The 21,972-nt window shown below is 47.9% G+C and overlaps 1 protein-coding gene across 1 annotated transcript in view; it reads left to right on the top strand.

Annotated features, from left to right (window-relative positions):
* Positions 1-9,163: 9,163 nt before the first annotated feature.
* Positions 9,164-21,972, top strand: part of ALK (ALK receptor tyrosine kinase) — a 969,161-nt gene continuing 956,352 nt past the window's right edge. The window contains exon 1 of the mRNA XM_073556354.1: positions 9,164-10,363. Within this exon, the coding sequence (XP_073412455.1) occupies positions 9,622-10,363 (742 nt within the window). The 5' untranslated portion in view covers positions 9,164-9,621. The remainder of the gene's footprint in view (positions 10,364-21,972) is intronic.

The raw sequence follows: 21,972 nt of genomic DNA, 5'->3' as shown, positions 1-21,972 counted from the left end.
TGATAAGATCCCGTCTGCAGTCACCACTAGGGGGAGCTCCCTGTATACAGAGATACATGATAAGATCCTGTCTGCAGTCACCACTAGGGGGAGCTCCCTGTATACAGAGATACATGATAAGATCCTGTCTGCAGTCACCAGTAGGGGGAGCTCCCTGTATACAGAGATACATGATAAGATCCTGTCTGCAGCCACCACTACGGGGAGCTCCCTGTATAGAGAGATACATGGTAAGATCCTGTCTGCAGTCACCACTAGGGGGAGCTCCCTGTACACAGAGATACATGATAACATCTTGTCTGCAGCCACCACTAGGGGGAGCCTACTGTATACAGAGACACATGATAAGATCCTGTCTGCAGTCACCAGTAGGAAGAGCTCCCTGTATACAGAGATACATGATAAGATCCTGTCTGCAGCCACCACTAGGGGGAGCTCCCTGTATACAGAGATACATGGTAAGATCCTGTCTGCAGCCACCACTAGGGGGCGCTCCCTGTATACAGAGATACATGGTAAGATCCTGTCTGCAGTCACCACTAGGGGGAGCTCCCTGTATACAGAGATACATGATAACATCTTGTCTGCAGCCACCACTAGGGGGAGCTCCCTGAATACAGAGACACACAAATGATAAGAATCTGTCTGCATCCACCACAAGAGGGAGCTCCCTGTATACAGAGATGCATGATAAGAATATGTCTGCATCCACCACTAGAGGGAGCTCCCTGTATACAGAGATACATGATAAGAATCTGTCTGCAGCCACCACTAGGGGGAGCACCCTGTATACAGAGATACATGATAAGATTCTGTCTGCAGTCACCACTAGGGGGAACTCCCTGTATACAGAGATACATGATAAAATCTTGTCTGCAGCTACCACTAGGGGGTGCTCCCTGTACACAGAGATACATGATAGAATCCTGTCTGCAGCCACCACTAGGGGGAGCTCCCTGTATACAGAGATACATGATAAGATCCTGTCTGCAGCCACCACTAGGGGGAGCTCCATGAATACAAAGATACATGATAAGATTCTGTCTGTAGTCACCACTAGGGGGAGCTCCCTTTATAAAGGGATACATGATAAGATCCTGTCTGCAGTTACCACTAGAGGGAGCTCCCTCTATACAGAGATACATGATAAGATCCTGTCTGCAGTCACCACTAGGGGGAGCTCCCTGTATACAGAGATACATGATAAGATCCTGTCTGCAGTCACCACTAGGGGGAGCTCCCTGTATACAGAGATACATGATAAGATCCTGTCTGCAGTCACCACTAGGGGGAGCTCCCTGTATACAGAGATACATGATAAGATCCTGTCTGCAGTCACCACTAGAGGGAGCTCCCTGTATACAGAGATACATGATAAGATCCTGTCTGCAGTCACCAGTAGGGGGAGCTCCCTGTATACAGAGATACATGATAAGATCCTGTCTGCAGCCACCACTAGGGGGAGCTCCCTGTATACAGAGATACATGATAAGATCCTGTCTGCAGTCACCACTAGGGGGAGCTCCCTGTATACAGAGATACATGATAACATATTGTCTGCAGCCACCACTAGAGGGAGCCTCCTGTATACAGAGACACATGATAAGATCCTGTCTGCAGTCACCACTAGGGGGAGCTCCCTGTATGCAGAGACACACAAATGATAAGAATCTGTCTGGAGCCACCACAAGAGGGAGCTCCCTGTATACAGAGATGCATGATAAGATCCTGTCTGCAGCCACCACTAGGGGGAGCTCCCTGTATACAGAGATACATGATAAGAATATGTCTGCATCCACCACTTGGGGGAGCTCCCTGTATACAAAGATACATGATAAGATCCTGTCTGCAGTCACCACTAGGGGGAGCTCCCTGTATACAGAGATACATGATAAGATCCTGTCTGCAGTCACCACTAGGGGGAGCTCCCTGTATACAGAGATACATGATAAGATCCTGTCTGCAGTCACCACTAGGGGGAGCTCCCTGTATACAGAGATACATGATAAGATCCTGTCTGCAGTCACCAGTAGGGGGAGCTCCCTGTATACAGAGATACATGAAAAGATCCTGTCTGCAGCCACCACTAGGGGGAGCTCCCTGTATACAGAGATACATGGTAAGATCCTGTCTGCAGTCACCACTAGGGGGAGCTCCCTGTATACAGAGATACATGATAACATCTTGTCTGCAGCCACCACTAGGGGGAGCCTACTGTATACAGAGACACATGATAAGATCCTGTCTGCAGTCACCACTAGGGGGAGCTCCCTGTATACAGAGACACACAAATGATAAGAATCTGTCTGCAGCCACAACAAGAGGGAGCTCCCTGTATACAGAGATGCATGATAAGATCCTGTCTGCAGTCAGCACTAGGGGGAGCTCCCTGTATACAGAGATACATAATAAGAATATGTCTGCATCCACCACTAGAGGGAGCTCCCTGTATACAGAGATACATGATAAGAATCTGTCTGCAGCCACCACTAGGGGGAGCACCCTCTATACAGAGATACATGATAAGATTCTATCTGCAGCCACCACTAGGGGGAGCTCCCTGTATACAGAGATACATGATAAGATCCTGTCTGCAGCCACCACTAGGGGGAGCTCCCTGTATACAGATATACATGATAAGATTCTGTGTGCAGCTACCACTAGGAGGAGCTCCCTGTATACAGAGATACATGATAAGATCCTCTCTGCAGTCAGTACTAGGGGGAGTTCCCTGTATACAGAGATACATGAGAAGATCGTGTCTGCAGTCACCACTAGGGGGAGCTCCCTGTATACAGAGATACATGATAAGATCCTGTCTGCAGTCACCACTAGGGGGAGCTCCCTGTATACAGAGATACATGATAAGATCCTGTCTGCAGTCACCACTAGGGGGAGCTCCCTGTATACAGAGATACATGATAAGATCCTGTCTGCAGTCACCACTAGGGGGAGCTCCCTGTATACAGAGATACATGATAAGATGCTGTCTGCAGTCACCACTAGGGGGAGCTCCCTGTATACAGAGATACATGATAAGATCCTGTCTGCAGTCACCAGTAGGGGGAGCTCCCTGTATACAGAGATACATGATAAGATCCTGTCTGCAGTCACCAGTAGGGGGAGCTCCCTGTATACAGAGATACATGATAAGATCCTGTCTGCAGCCACCACTAGGGGGAACTCCCTGTATACAGAGATACATGATAAGATTCTGTGTGCAGCTACCACTAGGAGGAGCTCCCTGTATACAGAGATACATGGTAAGGTTATGCCTGCAGCCACCACTAGGGGGAGCTCCCTGTATACAGAGATACATGATAAGATCCTGTCTGCTGTCACCACTAGGGGGAGCTCCCTGTATACAGAGATACATGATAAGATCCTGTCTGCAGTCACCACTAGGGGGAGCTCCCTGTATACAGAGATACATGATAAGATCCTGTCTGCAGTCACCAGTAGGGGGAGCTCCCTGTATACAGAGATACATGATAAGATCCTGTCTGCAGCCACCACTAGGGGGAGCTCCCTGTATACAGAGATACATGGTAAGATCCTGTCTGCAGTCACCACTAGGGGGAGCTCCCAGTATACAGAGATACATGATAACATCTTGTCTGCAGCCACCACTAGGGGGAGCCTACTGTATACAGAGACACATGATAAGATCCTGTCTGCAGTCACCACTAGAGGGAGCTCCCTGTATACGGAGACACACAAATGATAAGAATCTGTCTGCAGCCACCACAAGAGAGAGCTCCCTGTATACAGAGATGCATGATAAGATCCTGTCTGCAGTCAGCACTAGGGGGAGCTCCCTGTATACAGAGATACATGATAAGAATATGTCTGCATCCACCACTAGAGGGAGCTCCCTGTATACAGAGATACACGATAAGAATCTGTCTGCAGCCACCACTAGGGGGAGCACCCTGTATACAGAGATACATGATAAGATTCTATCTGCAGCCACCACTAGAGGGAGCTCCCTGTATACAGAGATACATGATAAGAATATGTCTGCATCCACCACTAGAGGGAGCTCCCTGTATACAGAGATACATGATAAGATCCTGTCTGCAGCCACCACTAGGGGGAGCTCCCTGTATACAGAGATACATGATAAGATCCTGTCTGCAGCCACCACTAGGGGGAACTCCCTGTATACAGAGATACATGATAAGATTCTGTGTGCAGCTACCACTAGGAGGAGCTCCCTGTATACAGAGATACATGATAAGATCCTGTCTGCAGCCAACACTAGGGGGAACTCCCTGTATACAGAGATACATGATAAGATTCTGTGTGCAGCTACCACTAGGGGGAGTTCCCTGTATACAGAGATTCATGAGAAGATCCTGTCTTCAGTCTTCATTAGGGAGAGCTCCCTGTATATAGAGATAAATGATAAGGTTATGCCTGCAGCCACCACTAGGTGGAGCTCCCTGTATATAGAGATACATGATAAGATCCTGTCAGCAGACACCACTAAGGGGAGCTCCCTGTATACAGAGATACATGATAAGATCCTGTCTTCGGCCACCACTAGGGGGAGCTCCCTGTATACAAATTGCAGACGTTGTGCAAAGGCCAAAGAGTCTTGGAGCTGGCATCCACTCAATACCATTTTCAGATGTATGTCACATTGACATTTCTTGTCTTTATGGATGTGACAATCATTTTCGGCCGCAGTCGGAGCTAGGAAAGCCCCATGAGTATTTAATAATATTAGTAACAGTAAAGATATTTATGAACAGGTGAGTAACTCCGCGCTCTACACCTGTCGTTTCCAGGACCCTCTTCTTTGGAAGATTTCAGGGTGGATGCGCCGGAGATAATTATTCCTGATTACTGATGTTAATGAGCAGGTGCTCCATCTGTACAGCGCTGAGCATATCGCTGTGATTGTGGATGGAGTATTGCTTTCAGATGAATATTCATGTATCGGAACAGTCACTATACAGAGCACAGGTCATGTTGTCTCTCTAATTCACAAGATTCCTGCTATTTTTCTCCTTTGTCAGCCAGTTTGCTTTTCTCTCCACCTCTTCTTGAAAGCAGGAACCATTGAAAGAGCTATGGATTCATCATCTAGTCACATAGTCACCCGGCTTCATAGACATGCACAGTCACAGAGTCACCTAGCTTCATAGATGTGCACAGTCAAAGAGTGACCCGGCTTCATAGATTTTCACAGTCACAGAGTCACCCGGCTGCATAGACATGCACAGTCACATAGTCACCCGGCTTCATAGACGTGCACAGTCACAGAGTCACCCGGCTTCATAGACATGCACAGTCACATAGTCACCCGGCTTCATAGATGTGCACAGTCAAAGAGTCACCCAGCTTCATAGATGTGCACAGTCAAAGAGTCACCCGGCTTCATAGATGTGCACAGTCAATGAGTCACCCGGCTTCATAGACATGCACAGTCACAGAGTCACCAGGCTTCATAGACGTTCACAGTCACAGAGTCACCCGGCTTCACAGACATGCACAGTCACATAGTCACCCAGCTTCATAGACGTGCACAGTCAGAGTTACCCAGCTTCATAGACGTGCACAGTCAAAGAGTCACCCGGCTTCATAGACGTGCACATTCACAGAGTCACCTGGCTTCATAGATGTGCACAGTCAGGGAGTCACCAGGCTTCATAGATGTGCACAGTCACAGAGTCACCAGGCTTCATAGATGTGCACAGTCACAGAGTCACCCAGCTTCACAGACATGCACAGTCACCAGACTTCATAGACATGCACAGTCACAGAGTCACTAGACTTCATAGACATGCACAGTCACAGAGACACCAGACTTCATAGACAAAAACAGTCACAGAGTCACCAGGCTTCTTAGACATGCACAGTCAGAGAGACACCAGGCTTCATGGACATGCACAGTCACAGAGTCACGTGGCTTTAGAGACATGCACAGTCACAGAGACACCAGGCTTCATAAACATGCACAGTCACAGAGACACCAGGCTTCACAGACATGCACAGTCACAGAGACACCAGGCTTCATAGACATGCACAGTCACAGAGTCACCAGGCTTCATAGACATGCACAGTCACAGACATCAGGCTTCATAGACATGCACAGTCACAGAGACACCAGACTTCATAGACATGCACAGTCACAGAGTCACCTGGCTTCATAGACATGCACAGTCACAGAGACACCAGGCTTCATAGACATGCACAGTCACAGAGACACCAGACTTCATAGACATGCACAGTCACAGAGTCACCTGGCTTCATAGACATGCAGTCACAGAGACACCAGGCTTCATAGATATGCACAGTCACAGAGACACCAGACTTCATAGACATGCACAGTCACAGAGTCACCTGGCTTCATAGACATGCACAGTCACAGAGACACCTGGCTTCATGGACATGCACAGTCACAGAGACACCAGACTTCATAGATATGCACAGTTACAGAGTCACCTGGATTCATAGACATGCACAGTCACAGAGACACCAGACTTCATAGACACGCACAGTCACAGAGTCACCTGGCTTCATAGACATGCACAGTCACAGAGACACCAGGCTTCATGGACACGCACAGTCACAGAGACACCAGACTTAATAGATATGCACAGTCACAGAGTCACCAGGCTTCATAGACAAGCAGTCACAGTGACACCAGGCTTCATAGACATGCACAGTCACAGAGACACCAGACTTCATAGACGTGCACAGTCACAGAGTCACATGGCTTCTTAGACATGCACAGTCAGAGAGACACCAGGCTTCATGGACATGCACAGTCACAGAGTCACATGGCTTTATAGACATGCACAGTCACAGAGACACCAGGCTTCATAAACATGCACAGTCACAGAGACACCAGGCTTCACAGACATGCACAGTCACAGAGACACCAGGCTTCATAGACATGCACAGTCACAGAGTCACCAGGCTTCATAGACATGCACAGTCACAGACATCAGGCTTCATAGACATGCACAGTCACAGAGACACCAGACTTCATAGACATGCACAGTCACAGAGTCACCTGGCTTCATAGACATGCACAGTCACAGAGACACCAGGCTTCATAGACATGCACAGTCACAGAGACACCAGACTTCATAGACATGCACAGTCACAGAGTCACCTGGCTTCATAGACATGCACAGTCACAGAGACACCAGGCTTCATAGATATGCACAGTCACAGAGACACCAGACTTCATAGACATGCACAGTCACAGAGTCACCTGGCTTCATAGACATGCACAGTCACAGAGACACCTGGCTTCATGGACATGCACAGTCACAGAGACACCAGACTTCATAGATATGCACAGTTACAGAGTCACCTGGATTCATAGACATGCACAGTCACAGAGACACCAGACTTCATAGACACGCACAGTCACAGAGTCACCTGGCTTCATAGACATGCACAGTCACAGAGACACCAGGCTTCATGGACACGCACAGTCACAGAGACACCAGACTTAATAGATATGCACAGTCACAGAGTCACCAGGCTTCATAGACAAGCAGTCACAGTGACACCAGGCTTCATAGACATGCACAGTCACAGAGACACCAGACTTCATAGATGTGCACAGTCACAGAGACACCAGACTTCATAGACATGCACAGTCTCTGCTCCCTCATATTGGTTTTACACTGAATTCAGTGCAGAGACCGAGTCCTGACAGATCCGTCCATGTGAAGGTTTATAGCGCTAAGTAAATATGCACATTAATTAATAGGAGCATCTTTACGGTCAAGGTGAAAATGTCCTTATGTTTTATAGGAAGTCATTTATTTTCAGAAAATGCCACATTTTTTTTTCTTCCAAGAGTAAAAATGGTAAAAAAAATATGGATCTGACTCTGCTCACCTTCATCCAATGTGCATATAGCGCAGCACACATCACCTTTACTTAAAGGGATTTTACAGTATTTGCAGAGGTATGGTATAAAGTAGCACCCAGAGCAGCATTACTTAGTGGGAGCGGCAGAAAAGTTTTAAAAGGTTGTAAAATTGGGCTAGTGGGGAACAATATGTAATTAAAAAAGAGTAACTGTGCTTTAAATTCTCACCATTTGAAAATCTCTGCTTGCTGTCAATCATCCAGATCCTGAAAAGTACAGGTAGCAATGTATATGATGAAAGGGTTGTAGTGCTCGGACCCTTTAAACTCCTAATTGCCTGGGATGCCAAGAGAATTTTGGGAAAAATTTGTAACAAATGTAGTTATTTTCTAATCAGTTCCCTCATCTGTATTTGGTATAAACCCAAGAGCAGAGCAGAATGACAGCAGCAGTGACTTGTGATTGGCAGATGGGGTTCACCCTGGTATTCTATGGCCTCTTAAGGGGAAATGTATGGGTAGACCAAACTTCCCAGTGATTGCAGCTAATCATCAGGGGTTTCAGAAGTTCTTTCACACATGGTCTCCAAGCTACCCCCTTCCATTTTCTTAGGCATGACCCCCCCCAAATCAGACCCCAGACCAGACCCCTAAATTAGATCCAGGATCAGATTGACCTCTCCTTGCTCCTAGGGTCTCTCCTCCATTGACCTGCCTCATGTGTGTTGGGTGATCTGCCGCAATTGGTGATGGGCCACCAATTCTGATTGTACTTACACTAGAAGATAATGCAAATTTCCTACAGGTTGCGCAATTTTGCAACCCCTTAAAGTCCACGTTAATCGAACTCCAGACTGAACACTGGTCCTAGTGCATTTTTTTCCCATTATTATCTCAATTGCCTTAAAATTTTAAAAAGAAACAACTTTCCCTGGAGGAACCTTTAAGTTCTAGACATCAATGGATGTTACTGTGTCAAGCAATAAATGTGGATTTTAGTTACAATTTGTTGGAAACTTTCTACAGTCACTTGCTACAGAAATGAAGTCACCGCCTAGATGATCAGTGACAGCAATAAGTGACAGCCCCCTCCTGTCAGGCATCAGATATGTGTAACAAGATGGAGTTTTCTCCAGTGAGGTCTCTGTGACATCCAAGCAGACAAGTCCTGTCCATGCTCATATCATGACTGGATGCAAGACAGATCCATTACAGCCTGAGCATGATCTCCTGCATATCTGCAGGTCACTCCTGATTGGGCTTGCACTTGGAGCTGCCCAGTTTGACATCACCTGTACTATCTGATGCCTACATGCTGGTGGTTGGAGGGAGCAGCATCTCTAAGAAGAAGGCAGACACTGCTGGATGAGTTCTGCAGCTATTCCAGATGGTGGCAGTGAGAGGCTGTCACCAGGCTGCAGCAAGGAATAATATTACATTGGGGAAGACCCAGGAATCCTGAATCTGCTCAGCACTTTCAGAAAAGAGCAGTGCTAGTGTACTACTACTACAAGACAGACGGCATGTCAGTCTGCTGAGAGCATCCCTGCCCTGCAGACGAGGACCAGGAGGTCTTCTAGATACCTTCAGATGCTCTCGGGCTCAGGAACATGAGTAGACAGCTGTATTTTAAGATGTAACCATCCAGGAACACCACATCCAGGATCCATGTGAAGACTCATGTAATCTCCAGTCATCACCCAAAGAAGGGAGAAGATACCAGAAGGTGGACAACTTGGTAGCAGCTCATTGTGAAGACTCCATTATTTACAGATCAGTATGAGACCCAAGGAGTGTCACCTGTCCATCTTGGCTCTTGTGTTGTGTGCTTTAGGGTGCTGCTCATCTCAGGAGAAAAGCTCAAGCCCAAGAGCTTCTAGTCGGGCACATCAAGGTCCAAGGGAGCCCGGATTCACCAGGATTAAGAGGAAAAACCTGGCTGTTGACTTTGTCATCCCTGCAGCTTTTAGAAACTCCTTGAGGGATCTACTGGGTCTGTTTCCTGCAGGGTCAGTAAGCATCAACTTCCAGGCGACCTCCAGCCTGGTCCTAGACTGTGGTCCCTTGGTGGAATCCTTGGCTGATCGTCCTGCTGGACATCAACAGCATGGACATCTGAAGAAGGAGCAGCTGTCTGCCAGACCTCAGCCGGCACCGCTGTCCAAGGTGCTGAAAGCTGGGACCCTGAAAAGTCTGCGCAGATCCAAGCAGCTTATGGTGGAAATAGGGGGAGATCTTGTGAGGGATGGATGTGGGGTCGGCTGGGAACCAAGGACCTTGGAGGATGGTAAGAACCTGAGCAATGAGGGGCAAAGAGAAGATCTTCCAAGTTCTGTTCTCAAGAGGAGGCTGGAGTTTAACCTGACCGAGCTGTTCAGCTGGTGGCTGGAGTCTAAGGAGGGCAGGCTGAGGATTAGACTCATGCCCCAAAGATCTGCATCCATCCCTGGCAGAGAGGAAACCTTATCTGCAGCCCTTGGAGCATCCCAGCCAAGATTAATGTTCCAGATCCTGCGCAAGGGTAAGCGACACCTTCATATGTCTCAGCAGAAGATTTATCTCAACTATGGCATGGTGCACACAGCAGCAGACATGGAGAGCCAGGGATGGGGAGCCAGGGATGGGGTTGACCTCTGCTTCATGCTTGTGCTGTCATATAAGCAATGCACTAGACTCAATATCACTGCTACTTTATAAATGTCGCAGGGTCCAAGAAATGTCAGAAGTAGGAACCTAAGGTTTCCAGACTTACCGTTCAGTTATTTTTTGGATGTACCCAAAATTGCTGTAATTGCAAAATCTAAGATTTTCCTCCCTGTGCTCATTTGTTATTTTCCTTTTATTCCTTCCTCGCCTCTTCTTCTTTCTCTTTTTACCTGTTTCTTGTTCTTCTTTCTCTACTCTTTTTCGTCCCATTCGTCTCCTCATTTTTCTTCTCTGATTCTTCCTTTTTCTCTATAGTATTTTCCTTTTCTCATTCTTCTCCTCCTAGTTTATTTTCTTGCCATTTCCATGCTGCTGCTTCTTCCTTTTTTTTTCTTAATCTTCTCCATTTCCTCTTTCTTTTTGTTTCCCTCTTTCTTCTTCTTTTGCTTCTTCCCCTCTGTTTTTCTTCTGTTACTTCTTCCCTTCTTTCTTATTCTTCCCCTTTCATCCCATTTTACTTTTTTCTTCTTCTCCTTCTACGTCCCTTCTTTCTTCTTTTAGCCTCCCTACCATTCCTGTACTCGTTCTTTTTGTTCTTCCTTTTCTTCTTCTTCTTCTTCTTCCATATACACATCTTCATCTTTTTTAATTGTTCTCCATTTTCCCATTCTTCTCAATTTCTTCTTCTCCTTCCTTTTCCATTTCTTCTCCTGATCCTCCTCATTCTTATTCTTCTCTTTTTTTGTCTTTCACATTCCTCTTCTCCTTTAACGCCTTTTTCATGTTCTCTTATGAGCTTACCATACTCACTTTCTATAAGTAGCAAACAGTTAATAATACTGTCTTGGGGAGAGGGTCACAGACACTTGCTACAGTGGTGTGTATTACTTAGTCAAGTACCATGCAACACCATGAAGAACCATGCAGCCCCATGTAGCACTATGCAGCCCCATGTCGCACCATGAGGCACCATGTAGAACCATGCAGCCCCATGTAGTACCATGCAGCACTATGTAGAACCATGTAGCACCATGCAGTCCCATGTAGAATCATGCAGCCCCATGTAGAACCATGCTGCACCATGTAGCACCGTGCAGTCCCATGTAGTACCGTGCAGCACCATGTAGAACCATGTAGCACCATGCATCACTATGTAGAATCATGCAGCCCCATGTAGTACCATGCAGCACCATGTAGAACCATGTAGCACCATGCATCACTATGTAGAATCATGCAGCCCCATGTAGCACCATGCATCACTATGTAGAATCATGCAGCCCCATGTAGTACCATGCAGCACCATGTAGAACCATGTAGCACCATGCATCACTATGTAGAATCATGCAGCCCCATGTAGAACCATGCTGCACCATGTAGAACCATGTAGCACCATGCATCACTATGTAGAATCATGCAGCCCCATGTAGAACCATGCTGCACCATATAGCCCCATGCAGGACCATGTAGCAAAATGTAGAACCATATGGCACCATGCAGCCCCATATAGCACCGTGTAGTACCATGCAGCCCCATGTAGCACCATGTAGTACCATGCAGCCCCATGTAGCATCATGTAGTATGAAGCAGCCCCATGTACAGTAGCATCATGTAGTACCATGCAGCTCGATGTAGCACCAAGCAGCCCCAAATAGTACCAAGCATCCCCATGTAGTTCCAAGCAGTCCCATGTGGTACCATGTAGCACCAAGCAGCCCCATGTAGCATCATGTAGTACCATGCAGCCCCATGTAGCACCATGCAGCCCCATGTAGCACCAAGCAGCCCCATGTAGTACCATGCAGCCCCATGTAGCCACATGCAGCCCCATGTAGCATCATCTAGCATCATGTAGCCCCATGTAGCTCCATGTTTCACCGCTACCACCGTTGCCTTCTTTATAACTTGTCCAGATATTGAGCTCTTGAAGCTTCTTTTGCTTTTCGTTTCTCTGCAATGTGTTCTCTGTATGATGAGGATTGTGGTCACTGATCAGAAACCTTCTGAATTTCAAATAACACTGAAAAAGTCAGATGCAGCTGTGCTGAGTGTCAGGTGTAGCAGAGCTGAGTGTCAGGTATAGCAGAGCTAAGTGTGTCAGGTATAGCAGGGCTGAGTGTGTCAGGTGTAGCAGAGCTTAGTGTCAGGTGTAGCTCAGTGTGTCAGGTGTAGTAGAGTGTGCCAGGTGTAGCTAAGTGTATCAGGTATAGCAGGGCTGAGTGTGTCAGGTATAGCAGGGCTGAGTGTGTCAGGTGTAGCAGAGCTGAGTGTCAGGTGTAGCTCAGTGTCAGGTGTAGCAGAGATGAGTGTCAGGTGTAGCAGAGCTGTGTCAGGTGTAGCGGAGCTGAGTGTCAGGTGTAGCAGAGCTGAGTGTCAGGTGTAGCAGAGATGTGTCAGGTGTAGCTGAATGTGTCAGGTGTCGTAGAGTGTGCCAGGTGTAGCTAAGTGTGTCAGGTATAGCAGGGCTGAGTGTGTCAGGTATAGCAGAGCTGAGTGTCAGGTGTAGCTCAGTGTCAGGTGTAGCAGAGCTGTGTCAGGTGTAGCAGAGCTGTGTCAGGTGTAGCAGAGCTGAGTGTCAGGTGTAGCAGAGCTGTGTCAGGTGTAGCTGAGTGTGTCAGGTGTAGCGGAGCTGAGTGTCAGGTGTAGCTGTGTGTGTCAGGTGTAGCTGAGTGTGTCAGGTGTAGCAGAGCTGAGTGTCAGGTGTAGCAGAGCTGAGTGTCAGGTGTAGCTGAGTGTGTCAGGTGTAGTGGAGCTGAGTGTCAGGTGTAGCAGAGCTGAGTGTCAGGAGTAGCTCAGTGTCAGGTACAGCAGGGCTGAGTGTGTCAGATGTAGCAGAGCTGTGTCAGGTGTAGCAGAGCTGTGTTGGGGCAGTGCCAATGAGTAACAGATGTAGCAGAGTCTATTTGATCAGTGGTTTTGAGAGGAGTCATTTTTTAGGTATTTTAGCTCTTTAGTTTATTCCCGCTCTGCTACATTTACACATGTGATAAATACCCTGAACTGGAGAAAATGTTGTGATTTGGTGTGATTATTTTGGGGCCCGGAATGGACCGTGTCCTGCTGTGATCCCTGCCCTTATCTGCAGGGAATGGATATCATGTCCGAGTGATCAATCTAAAAGCTGAAGGACAGTGATGTCCCCAGAATGTGGCTCTGCAGCTGCTGTTACACTACAACTCCCAGCATTCCATGAATCCTGCATGCTGGGAGTTGTAGTTTCCTAACAATTGGGGGCCACAGAAGGAGCCCGCTGGTCTGTACCAGGATCACACAGTCCTTCCCCAGGTATGCAGTACTGCTCGTGGCCTCTAGGGGGCACTGACAACAAGAGAATTTGCTTCGCTCTCCCTTTTGGCGGCTTCACCAGGATCAGCTCTGAGTTGATGGTCTTGGGCTCTTGGCTAAAAACCAGCGTAAGGCTGAGTGCACACGTACTTTTTAGCCCTGCGGATTTTTCCGCACAGAATGGAAGAAATCCGCAGGTCAAATGACCTGCATTTTTCCTGCGGATTTCTACCATTTTTCCTGCGGTTTTATTGCGTTTTTTGTGCGGCTTTCCCCCTGCGGATTTGGTGACAGGGGAGATGGAAAACCGCACAAAAGAAGTGACATGCTGCGGATTTTGTACTGCAGGAAAAATCTGCAGCGTCTGCACAGCGTTTTTTTTTTCCATTGATTTTAAGGCTACTGTACATCACAATGCGGATATGCAACGTTTCTGCGCGGTAAAATCCGCTGCGGATCTGCATCGTGTGCACACAGCCTTAGACAAAAGAGAAGACGCAATGGAGGGTCACGTCCAGGATGTGGCAGCGACCTGTCCGATTTCACCTTTATTGGGAGTTTTTTGGGGGTCACAGTCGTACAGTTTCATGATGTTGCGTTTTCCGTCAGTGATCGGGTTTTTGTTTTTGAGGCAAAAATAAAAAGAAATCAGGAAGCGAATGGATCCGGAGGTCATAAATATTGAGGTCTATAGAAAACGGATCCTAACGGGTGGCTGAGATTTGTAGTGCTGCCCGCGCCCAGGACACTAGAGGGGCACAGAGACCCCCAGGAAAATCAGATCATTACAGACGGAGCAAGGGCGGATGCAAAATGGAAACCGCAGCGTCCATTCTCAGACGGATCCGGTATTACTAAATGTGTAAGGCCTGTTTCACTCTTCCGTTTGTCACCATCAGTCAAAATCCGCCGTTTTGCAAAAAAAACGGATCCGCCATTTTTCTTTGTGGATCCGTTTTTTTCCCCATTGACTTGCATTATCGGCGGATTTTGACTGATGGTGATCCGTTGCATCTGCATGTCAGCGGATCCGCCAAGATTTTGGCATCCGCTGACATGTCCGGACGGACCCTGCAACGTTTTTTCAGTGCCCGGATCCGCTATTTTGTGTTTGCAAACATTTTTAACCCCCACTCCTCTCTGGCTGCTGGCTGAAAATCTCACTCTCTCTCTCTCCTTACCCGACTTCCGCGCGATCTGCCTCCCCGATCTCGACCATCTCGCTATCTTGTCTGCCTCCCCGATCTCAACCATCACGCGATCTTGTCTGCCTCCCTGATCTCGACCATCACGCGATCTTGTCTGCCTCCCCGATCTCGGCCATCGCACGATCTTGTCTGCCTCCCCGATCTCGACCATCACGCGATCTTGTCTGCCTCCCCGATCTCGACCATCACGCGATCTTGTCTGCCTCCCAGATCTCGACCATCACGCGATCTTGTCTGCCTCCCCGATCTCGACCATCGCACGATCTTGTCTGCCTCCCCGATCTCGACCATCACGCGATCTTGTCTGCCTCCCCGATCTCGGCCATCGCACGATCTTGTCTGCCTCCCCGATCTTGACCATCACGCGATCTTGTCTGCCTCCCCGATCTCGGCCATCGCACGATCTTGTCTGCCTCCCCGATCTCGGCCATCGCGCGATCTTGACCGCCTCCCCGATCTCGGCCATCCCGCTATCTTGTCTGCCTCCCCGATCTCGACCATCACGCGATCTTGTCTGCCTCCTCGATCTCGACCATCACGTGATCTTGTCTGCCTCCCCGATCTCGACCATCACGCGATCTTGTCGGCCTCCCCGATCTCGGCCATCGCGCGATCTTGACCGCCTCCCCGATCTTGGCCATCGCGCAATCTTGTCTGCCTCCCCGATCTCGACCATCAAGCGATCTTGTCTGCCTCCCCGATCTCGACCATCGCACGATCTTGTCTGCCTCCCCGATCTCGGCCATCGCGCGATCTTGACCGCCTCCCCGATCTCGGCCATCCCGCGATCTTGTCTGCCTCCCCGATCTCAACCATCACGCGATCTTGTCTGCCTCCCCGATCTCGACCATCACGCGATCTTGTCTGCCTCCCCGATCTCGACCATCACGCGATCTTGTCTGCCTCCCCGATCTCGGCCATCGCGCGATCTTGACCGCCTCCCCGATCTTGGCCATCGCACGAACTTGTCTGCCTCCCCGATCTCGACCATCACGCGATCTTGTCTGCCTCCCCGATCTCGGCCATCGCACGATCTTGTCTGCCTCCCCGATCTCGGCCATCGCGCGATCTTGACCGCCTCCCCGATCTCGGCCATCCCGCGATCTTGTCTGCCTCCCCAATCTCGACCATCGCGCGATCTTGTCTGCCTCCCCGATCTCGACCATCACGCGATCTTGTCTGCCTCCCCGATCTCGGCCATCGCACGATCTTGTCTGCCTCCCCGATCTCGGCCATCGCGCGATCTTGACCGCCTCCCCGATCTCGGCCATCGCGCGATCTTGACCGCCTCCCCGATCTCGGCCATCCCGCGATCTTGTCTGCCTCCCCGATCTCGACCATCACGCGATCTTGTCTGCCTCCCCGATCTCGACCATCACGCGATCTTGTCTGCCTCCCCGATCTCGGCCATCGCGCGATCTTGACCGCCTCCCCAATCTTGGCCATCGCGCGATCTTGACCGCCTCCCTGATTTTGGCCGGCCCCATCACGAGATCAGGGAGACGGTCAAGATCGCGCGATGAGCCGGACAAGATCGCGCGATGGCTCGGCCGAGATCGGGGAGGCAGATAACGCGGAAGTCGGGTAAGGGGAGAGAGAGAGACCATCGCGCGATCTTGTCCGCCTCCTCTATTCCTTGCGAGATCTCGGCCTATCGCGTGATAGCACTTTCAACAACCCGCGGTCCCTTTAATTGACGCCGCTTACGGATCCGTAGTCCGCGGTCATCCGTACTTTGCTCAAAGGGGCGGATCAGTTTTTTCCCCCCTTTGGCGGATTTCAGCTGACCGCCGACTACGGATGTGTGAAACAGGCCTAAGAGGAGACCCCCAGATGTGTGATCGGGGGCTGCTCCGTCAGTGGGAATTCTATAAGGAGGCGATACATTGCAGATGGCAGGATGACTGATGTAGCCCCAGCCTGGGGGTCACTTGCTTCTCGCCCAGTGAGGGGTCCGGGACCCAATACTGGAAGCATTAAACGACCCGATTTACCTTTATTATAGTTCTATGGTCAAACACCTTCACTATAGGGGGCTCCGCAGACCGGACCCCCGAATCAGCTCATTCCTGACAGCATAAAGGACCTGAGCTGGGGTCAACATAGAGGGGTGTAAGTATGTGACCCCCAATCTATTATATCCATGTGATATGATCGTACATATGGATATGGATGGCCCCTTAAGTTCTTGGCCGCGTACCTGTTACCGTTCCCGGCCTCTGTTGGTACCGACATAATATGCGGTTCTTCTATTTCAGAGGATCCGACTCGTCAGCTCACATTTTGGCACAAACGTTTGTCCGTTGTTCTAGGCAATGACGATAGATAGGTCTTAGCTTCAGGGAAATGTGGAAATGGACCCAATTTGGTTTGTGTTGAATCCAGGGTGCTGTTCCTGCACTGACCACTAGGGGCATAGTAACTAACTCACCTGAATCTGCTTTAAAACTACAGTACATTTATTGAAATGTATAAAGGGGCTGTGCAGGTTCAGTATATAAGGGGCTGTGCAGGTTCGGTATAAAAGGGGCTGTGCAGGTTCAGTATAAAAGGGGCTGTGCAGGTTCAGTATAAAAGGGGCCGTGCAGGTTCGGTATAAAAGGGGCCGTGCAGGTTCGGTATAAAAGGGGCCGTGCAGGTTCGGTATAAAAAGGGCCGTGCAGGCTCGGTATAAAAGGGGCCGTGCAGGCTCGGTATAAAAGGGGCCGTGCAGGTTCGGTATAAAAGGGGCCGTGCAGGTTCGGTATAAAAGGGGCCGTGCAGGTTCCGTATAAAAGGGGCCGTGCAGGTTCAGTATAAAAGGGGCTGTTCAGGTTCAGTATAAAAGGGGCTGTGCAGGTTCGGTATAAAAGGGGCTGTGCAGGTTCGGTATAAAAGGGGCCGTGCAGGTTCGGTATAAAAGGGACCGTGCAGGTTCAGTATTAAAGGGGCCGTGCAGGTTCAGTATAAAAGGGGCCGTGCAGGTTCGGTATAAAAGGGGCCGTGCAGGTTCAGTATTAAAGGGGCCGTGCAGGTCCTTTATTAATAAATGAAAATGTATCATAGCGTATCGAGTAGTCTGTGTTTTTTCTGTTTTTCCAGTGTTATGATGCATTATTGCTCCAGGGGTCATTTTTTTCATTTTTGCTCTATCCATTTTTCTTGTATGAAGAAACAAAATTCTTATCTTCTCCTGCCCACTAAATAGTAAAACATGGACAGTACACAGATAATGTGTGTGTATATGTGTGTGCCTGAACCTTTTGAAGTGTTTGCCATGCGAAACGGCCATCTTCCACCTGCACGCTCCCTGCATGCCTCCCTAACCCGCAATCCCATACAAAGTGTCTTGTTCACTTGGATGAAATAAAAAAGGACTTTGGAATATTTAATCCATCTGGTGAGTGCCGCATTATTTTACTTTATATATAAGTGTATATGTGTGGGTACTAGGGTGACCGGATCTCATATGGGGGGGAAAAAATGTCAGAATCTTGTCCGTCTGGACCCCACAAAACGATTCCCCATTCCAGATATTGAGAGAGCCAAAATTTGAGCTCGATCAAACGACGTTAACCCGTGCCGCTCGTCGCTCAAAGTTTGAAAAAATCCAAATTGAGGTATTTTAAGATTCAGGTATTTTGCATAGTCTGTTAGACTATAAAGAATGTGACAACAACATTGCAGAAATAGCCCTGACCAAATTTCGAACCATTTGTGGTATTTGAATGCAGAGTTGGTGGGATTATCGTTTTTTGATCCCACCATTACAATGAAAAGTTGTTAATGGCTAATAAATTGCTCAGTAGCACAGATGAACCATCAGAGCACGCTAACCTACATGAGTTGATAATTTTACATAGTTATCTAATCTATTCTAGAGCTTTTGTTAAAGTAGTTTTTGAAACGTCAGAATATAATGCTCGGCATTTGCTTACAACTTGCAGGACATATTGCTTTTGTTCTTCATCTTTTGTCAGAAGGTCGTTAAAGTCGGTTACTTCCTACCTCTTTTAATTTTTCTTTCCTAACTTTTGGATTTACAACCCTAGCGTGCTCTGATGGTTCATCTGTGCTACTGAGCAATTTATTAGCCATTAACAACTTTTCATTGTCTGTAATGGTGGGATCAAAAAACGATAATCCCACCAACTCTGCATTCAAATACCACAAATGGTTCGAAAATTTGGTCAGGGCTATTTCTGCAATGTTGTTGTCACATTCTTTATAGTCTAACAGACTATACAAAACACCTAAATCTTAAAATACCTCAATTTGGATTTTTTCAAACTTTGAGCGACGAGCGGCACGGGTTAACGTTGTTTGATCGAGCTCAAATTTTGGCTCTCTCAATATCTGGAAAGGGGAATCGTTTTGTGGGGTCCAGACGGACAAAATTCCGACATCGATTTTTTGCGGTCACCCTAGTGTGTATGTACTGTATGTGTGTGTATACAGTGGGTATGGAAAGTATTCAGACCCCTTTACATTTTTCCCTCTTTGTTTCATGGCAGCCATTTTTTTCTCATTAATGTGCACTCTGCACCCCATCTTGGCTGAAAAAAATAGAAATGTAGAAATGTTTGCAAATTAAATTAGAAAAACTGAATTTTCACATTGCTGTTTTGGATCCTCCTTGATCGGTGTCTGGTCTTCTGAGATCTCTTGGATAATAAAGTGAATAGACCTTGTGCTGTTCTCCTAGTTAATGCCAAAAAGGGTCCATCTAAATCTCATATCCTTGGGGCATTTGGACAATATGTCCTACGACTACATAAAACCTCAGCTGCCCCCTGACGCATACGTTACTGGAGACTCAGGGTCTGTGACCAGAAAGCACAATATGCCGCATGTCCATGTGCTGCCCCCTCCTAATGAATAAATCAGTCATAAGAGTTGAGGGGGTTCAGGGGCTAATTTCCATGGTTTCAGCTTCAAGGATCTGGGGGGATCAAGTTGTCTGGATTGCGCATGGTGATGGTCAGTGAGCTGTTGGTGGAAATGGTAGAAGTCTAAGCTTGGACATGAGTTGAAATTGGGTATAGAAGGAAATATCCTTATTGGCATTAGTTGGACCCCATTATAAGTTGAGGTGCGGAGCTCTGGGATTTTTTGCGCCTCTAAGTTGAAGCCTATAGACGTATTTGAAGCACGAACTTCTTTTGATGATGCCGAGGACACCGGGGCACCTGAGCCCTGGCCTCCCTTCACAGACACACTACATTTCTTGTGTAGTTCACTTGCCTCTGCATTACTGGTGCTGATGAGGTCCACCCTCCTTTTTGTGGGGTCGCCTTTGGCCTTTGATGAATGATCAGAGACACAGCCAAAGTATAATGCAAAATACAAAACTTTACTTCACAGTACATCCAGATCCAGTACAGCATTTACAGCAGTATTCACATCACACAACACTTCTTCATTCCCTTCCTTACTTGTTCTGTTACATGGCTCGAGATCGGGTCGTACCACACTGTACGCTCCCTCGGTATTCTCCCTGTGCAGCCTGGCTTTCTTTCAGAGTTCCCCGGCCGTTTCGCCCCAGCAATGAGGGCATCTGCCCATGCTACGAACTGCCACATGATGAGTAAACCGCCCATCTGTCCTGCCGTGTACTCCAATGTAGTTTCTTCTCTAGAAACTTCTGTAGCTATAGCTATGCTACTTGCACTTCAGCTGTAACTTTACAGCTTCTTGCTCTGGCTGTAGTGATGCTGCTCCCCACCTTCTGGATGACTGGGCTCTCGCTTTTAGAAAACATTGCGGGGTATCTAACTGGCCTGGGCCAGGGGCCACCCAAGCTCTATGGATGTCCTCGCCCTCACTGTACCTAACCAGGAAGCTCCCTTCCCTTAAACTAAGTGACCCCTCCTATATTAACTATCTACATTCTCACTATATCCTCTATTGTCCTATATACACCTCAGCGCCCCATCTAGTGGCCCATTAACAATATTACATTAAATAACCTGGAATATACTTACTAGACACAGCATAATAACGAAATTACATAGCAATCAAATATACATGTATATATACATACATTAGCTGCATAGGGAGCTTAAAGGGGTAAAACCTTCAACTACTTACAATGATACCATGGACCTGCTTGGAGATTCTGATCTTCTACAAGGTCCTACTAGGTCTCATCACCGAGTCTTTGGATACATTGTATCATTAATTTCATGAGCATTTGTTTATCTTCCATAGAACATTCCATAGTTGTAGTTTTTTAAGTTGGGGTCTATAAAAGACTCCACGTCAGCTGGCCTTGGCTGACCTGATATGCTTGCGGATCTCAGGAGAAGACTTTAGTTTGGAGAACGCTGGTTACATTCAGATTTGATTTATTTCACCACATTGTGTAAATGACGCCCAACCCAAACATCAGCTGGAAACACACAGGGAAAATCTCCTGCAGAGCGTTATGGATTTTGGAGCTTTCATATAAAAACTGATAATGATTTGCGATTAGTTTAGCAGAAGACGCTGCTAAAATAGCGTTTCTGGGAGGAGGCGGAAAACGTGCGGTGAAAGCGGAGGAAAATCCGGGCACATCTCAGGAGGAGGTGAGATGGCGACTGACAGGGGCACTTGTGTGAAGCAGATTGGAGAGCGGAGCTCTATGGCTGAGAGACATAATTGGATCGGTCTAGTGCACTGCTTCTAGGGTTCAGTCACGATGAAGAGGGGAACGCTCCGGAACCGCACAGGCTGATTATTCCAATGCCGACTATGCTGGAAGAAACAAGAGGGAGATGAATTCATAAATTACCAGCACGTAAGTAGTTAAGAGACAGTTTCTGGGTATTTGTAAACAAATAATAATCAGTGAAGAAACAAAAGATTCCACAGCTTCTGGTAGACTTGGGGCCGATTCATCAGGGCTGGGACTGCACCATCTCACCGGTCATTTACCCCACTCCGGTCCGCGCTCAGCTACGTCACCTCCCGCTATACACCGCCCGATTTACAAAAAGTTGTCGGGACTGATGTAAAAATGATAAATGTTGCC

Source organism: Dendrobates tinctorius, unplaced genomic scaffold, assembly GCF_039654945.1.
Source record: "Dendrobates tinctorius isolate UK_male_01 unplaced genomic scaffold, ASM3965494v1 ptg000232l, whole genome shotgun sequence".
Classification (NCBI taxonomy): domain Eukaryota; kingdom Metazoa; phylum Chordata; class Amphibia; order Anura; family Dendrobatidae; genus Dendrobates; species Dendrobates tinctorius.
The sequence above is the reverse complement of the archived record's forward strand: the minus strand, read 5'-3'. Positions and strand labels throughout refer to the sequence as shown.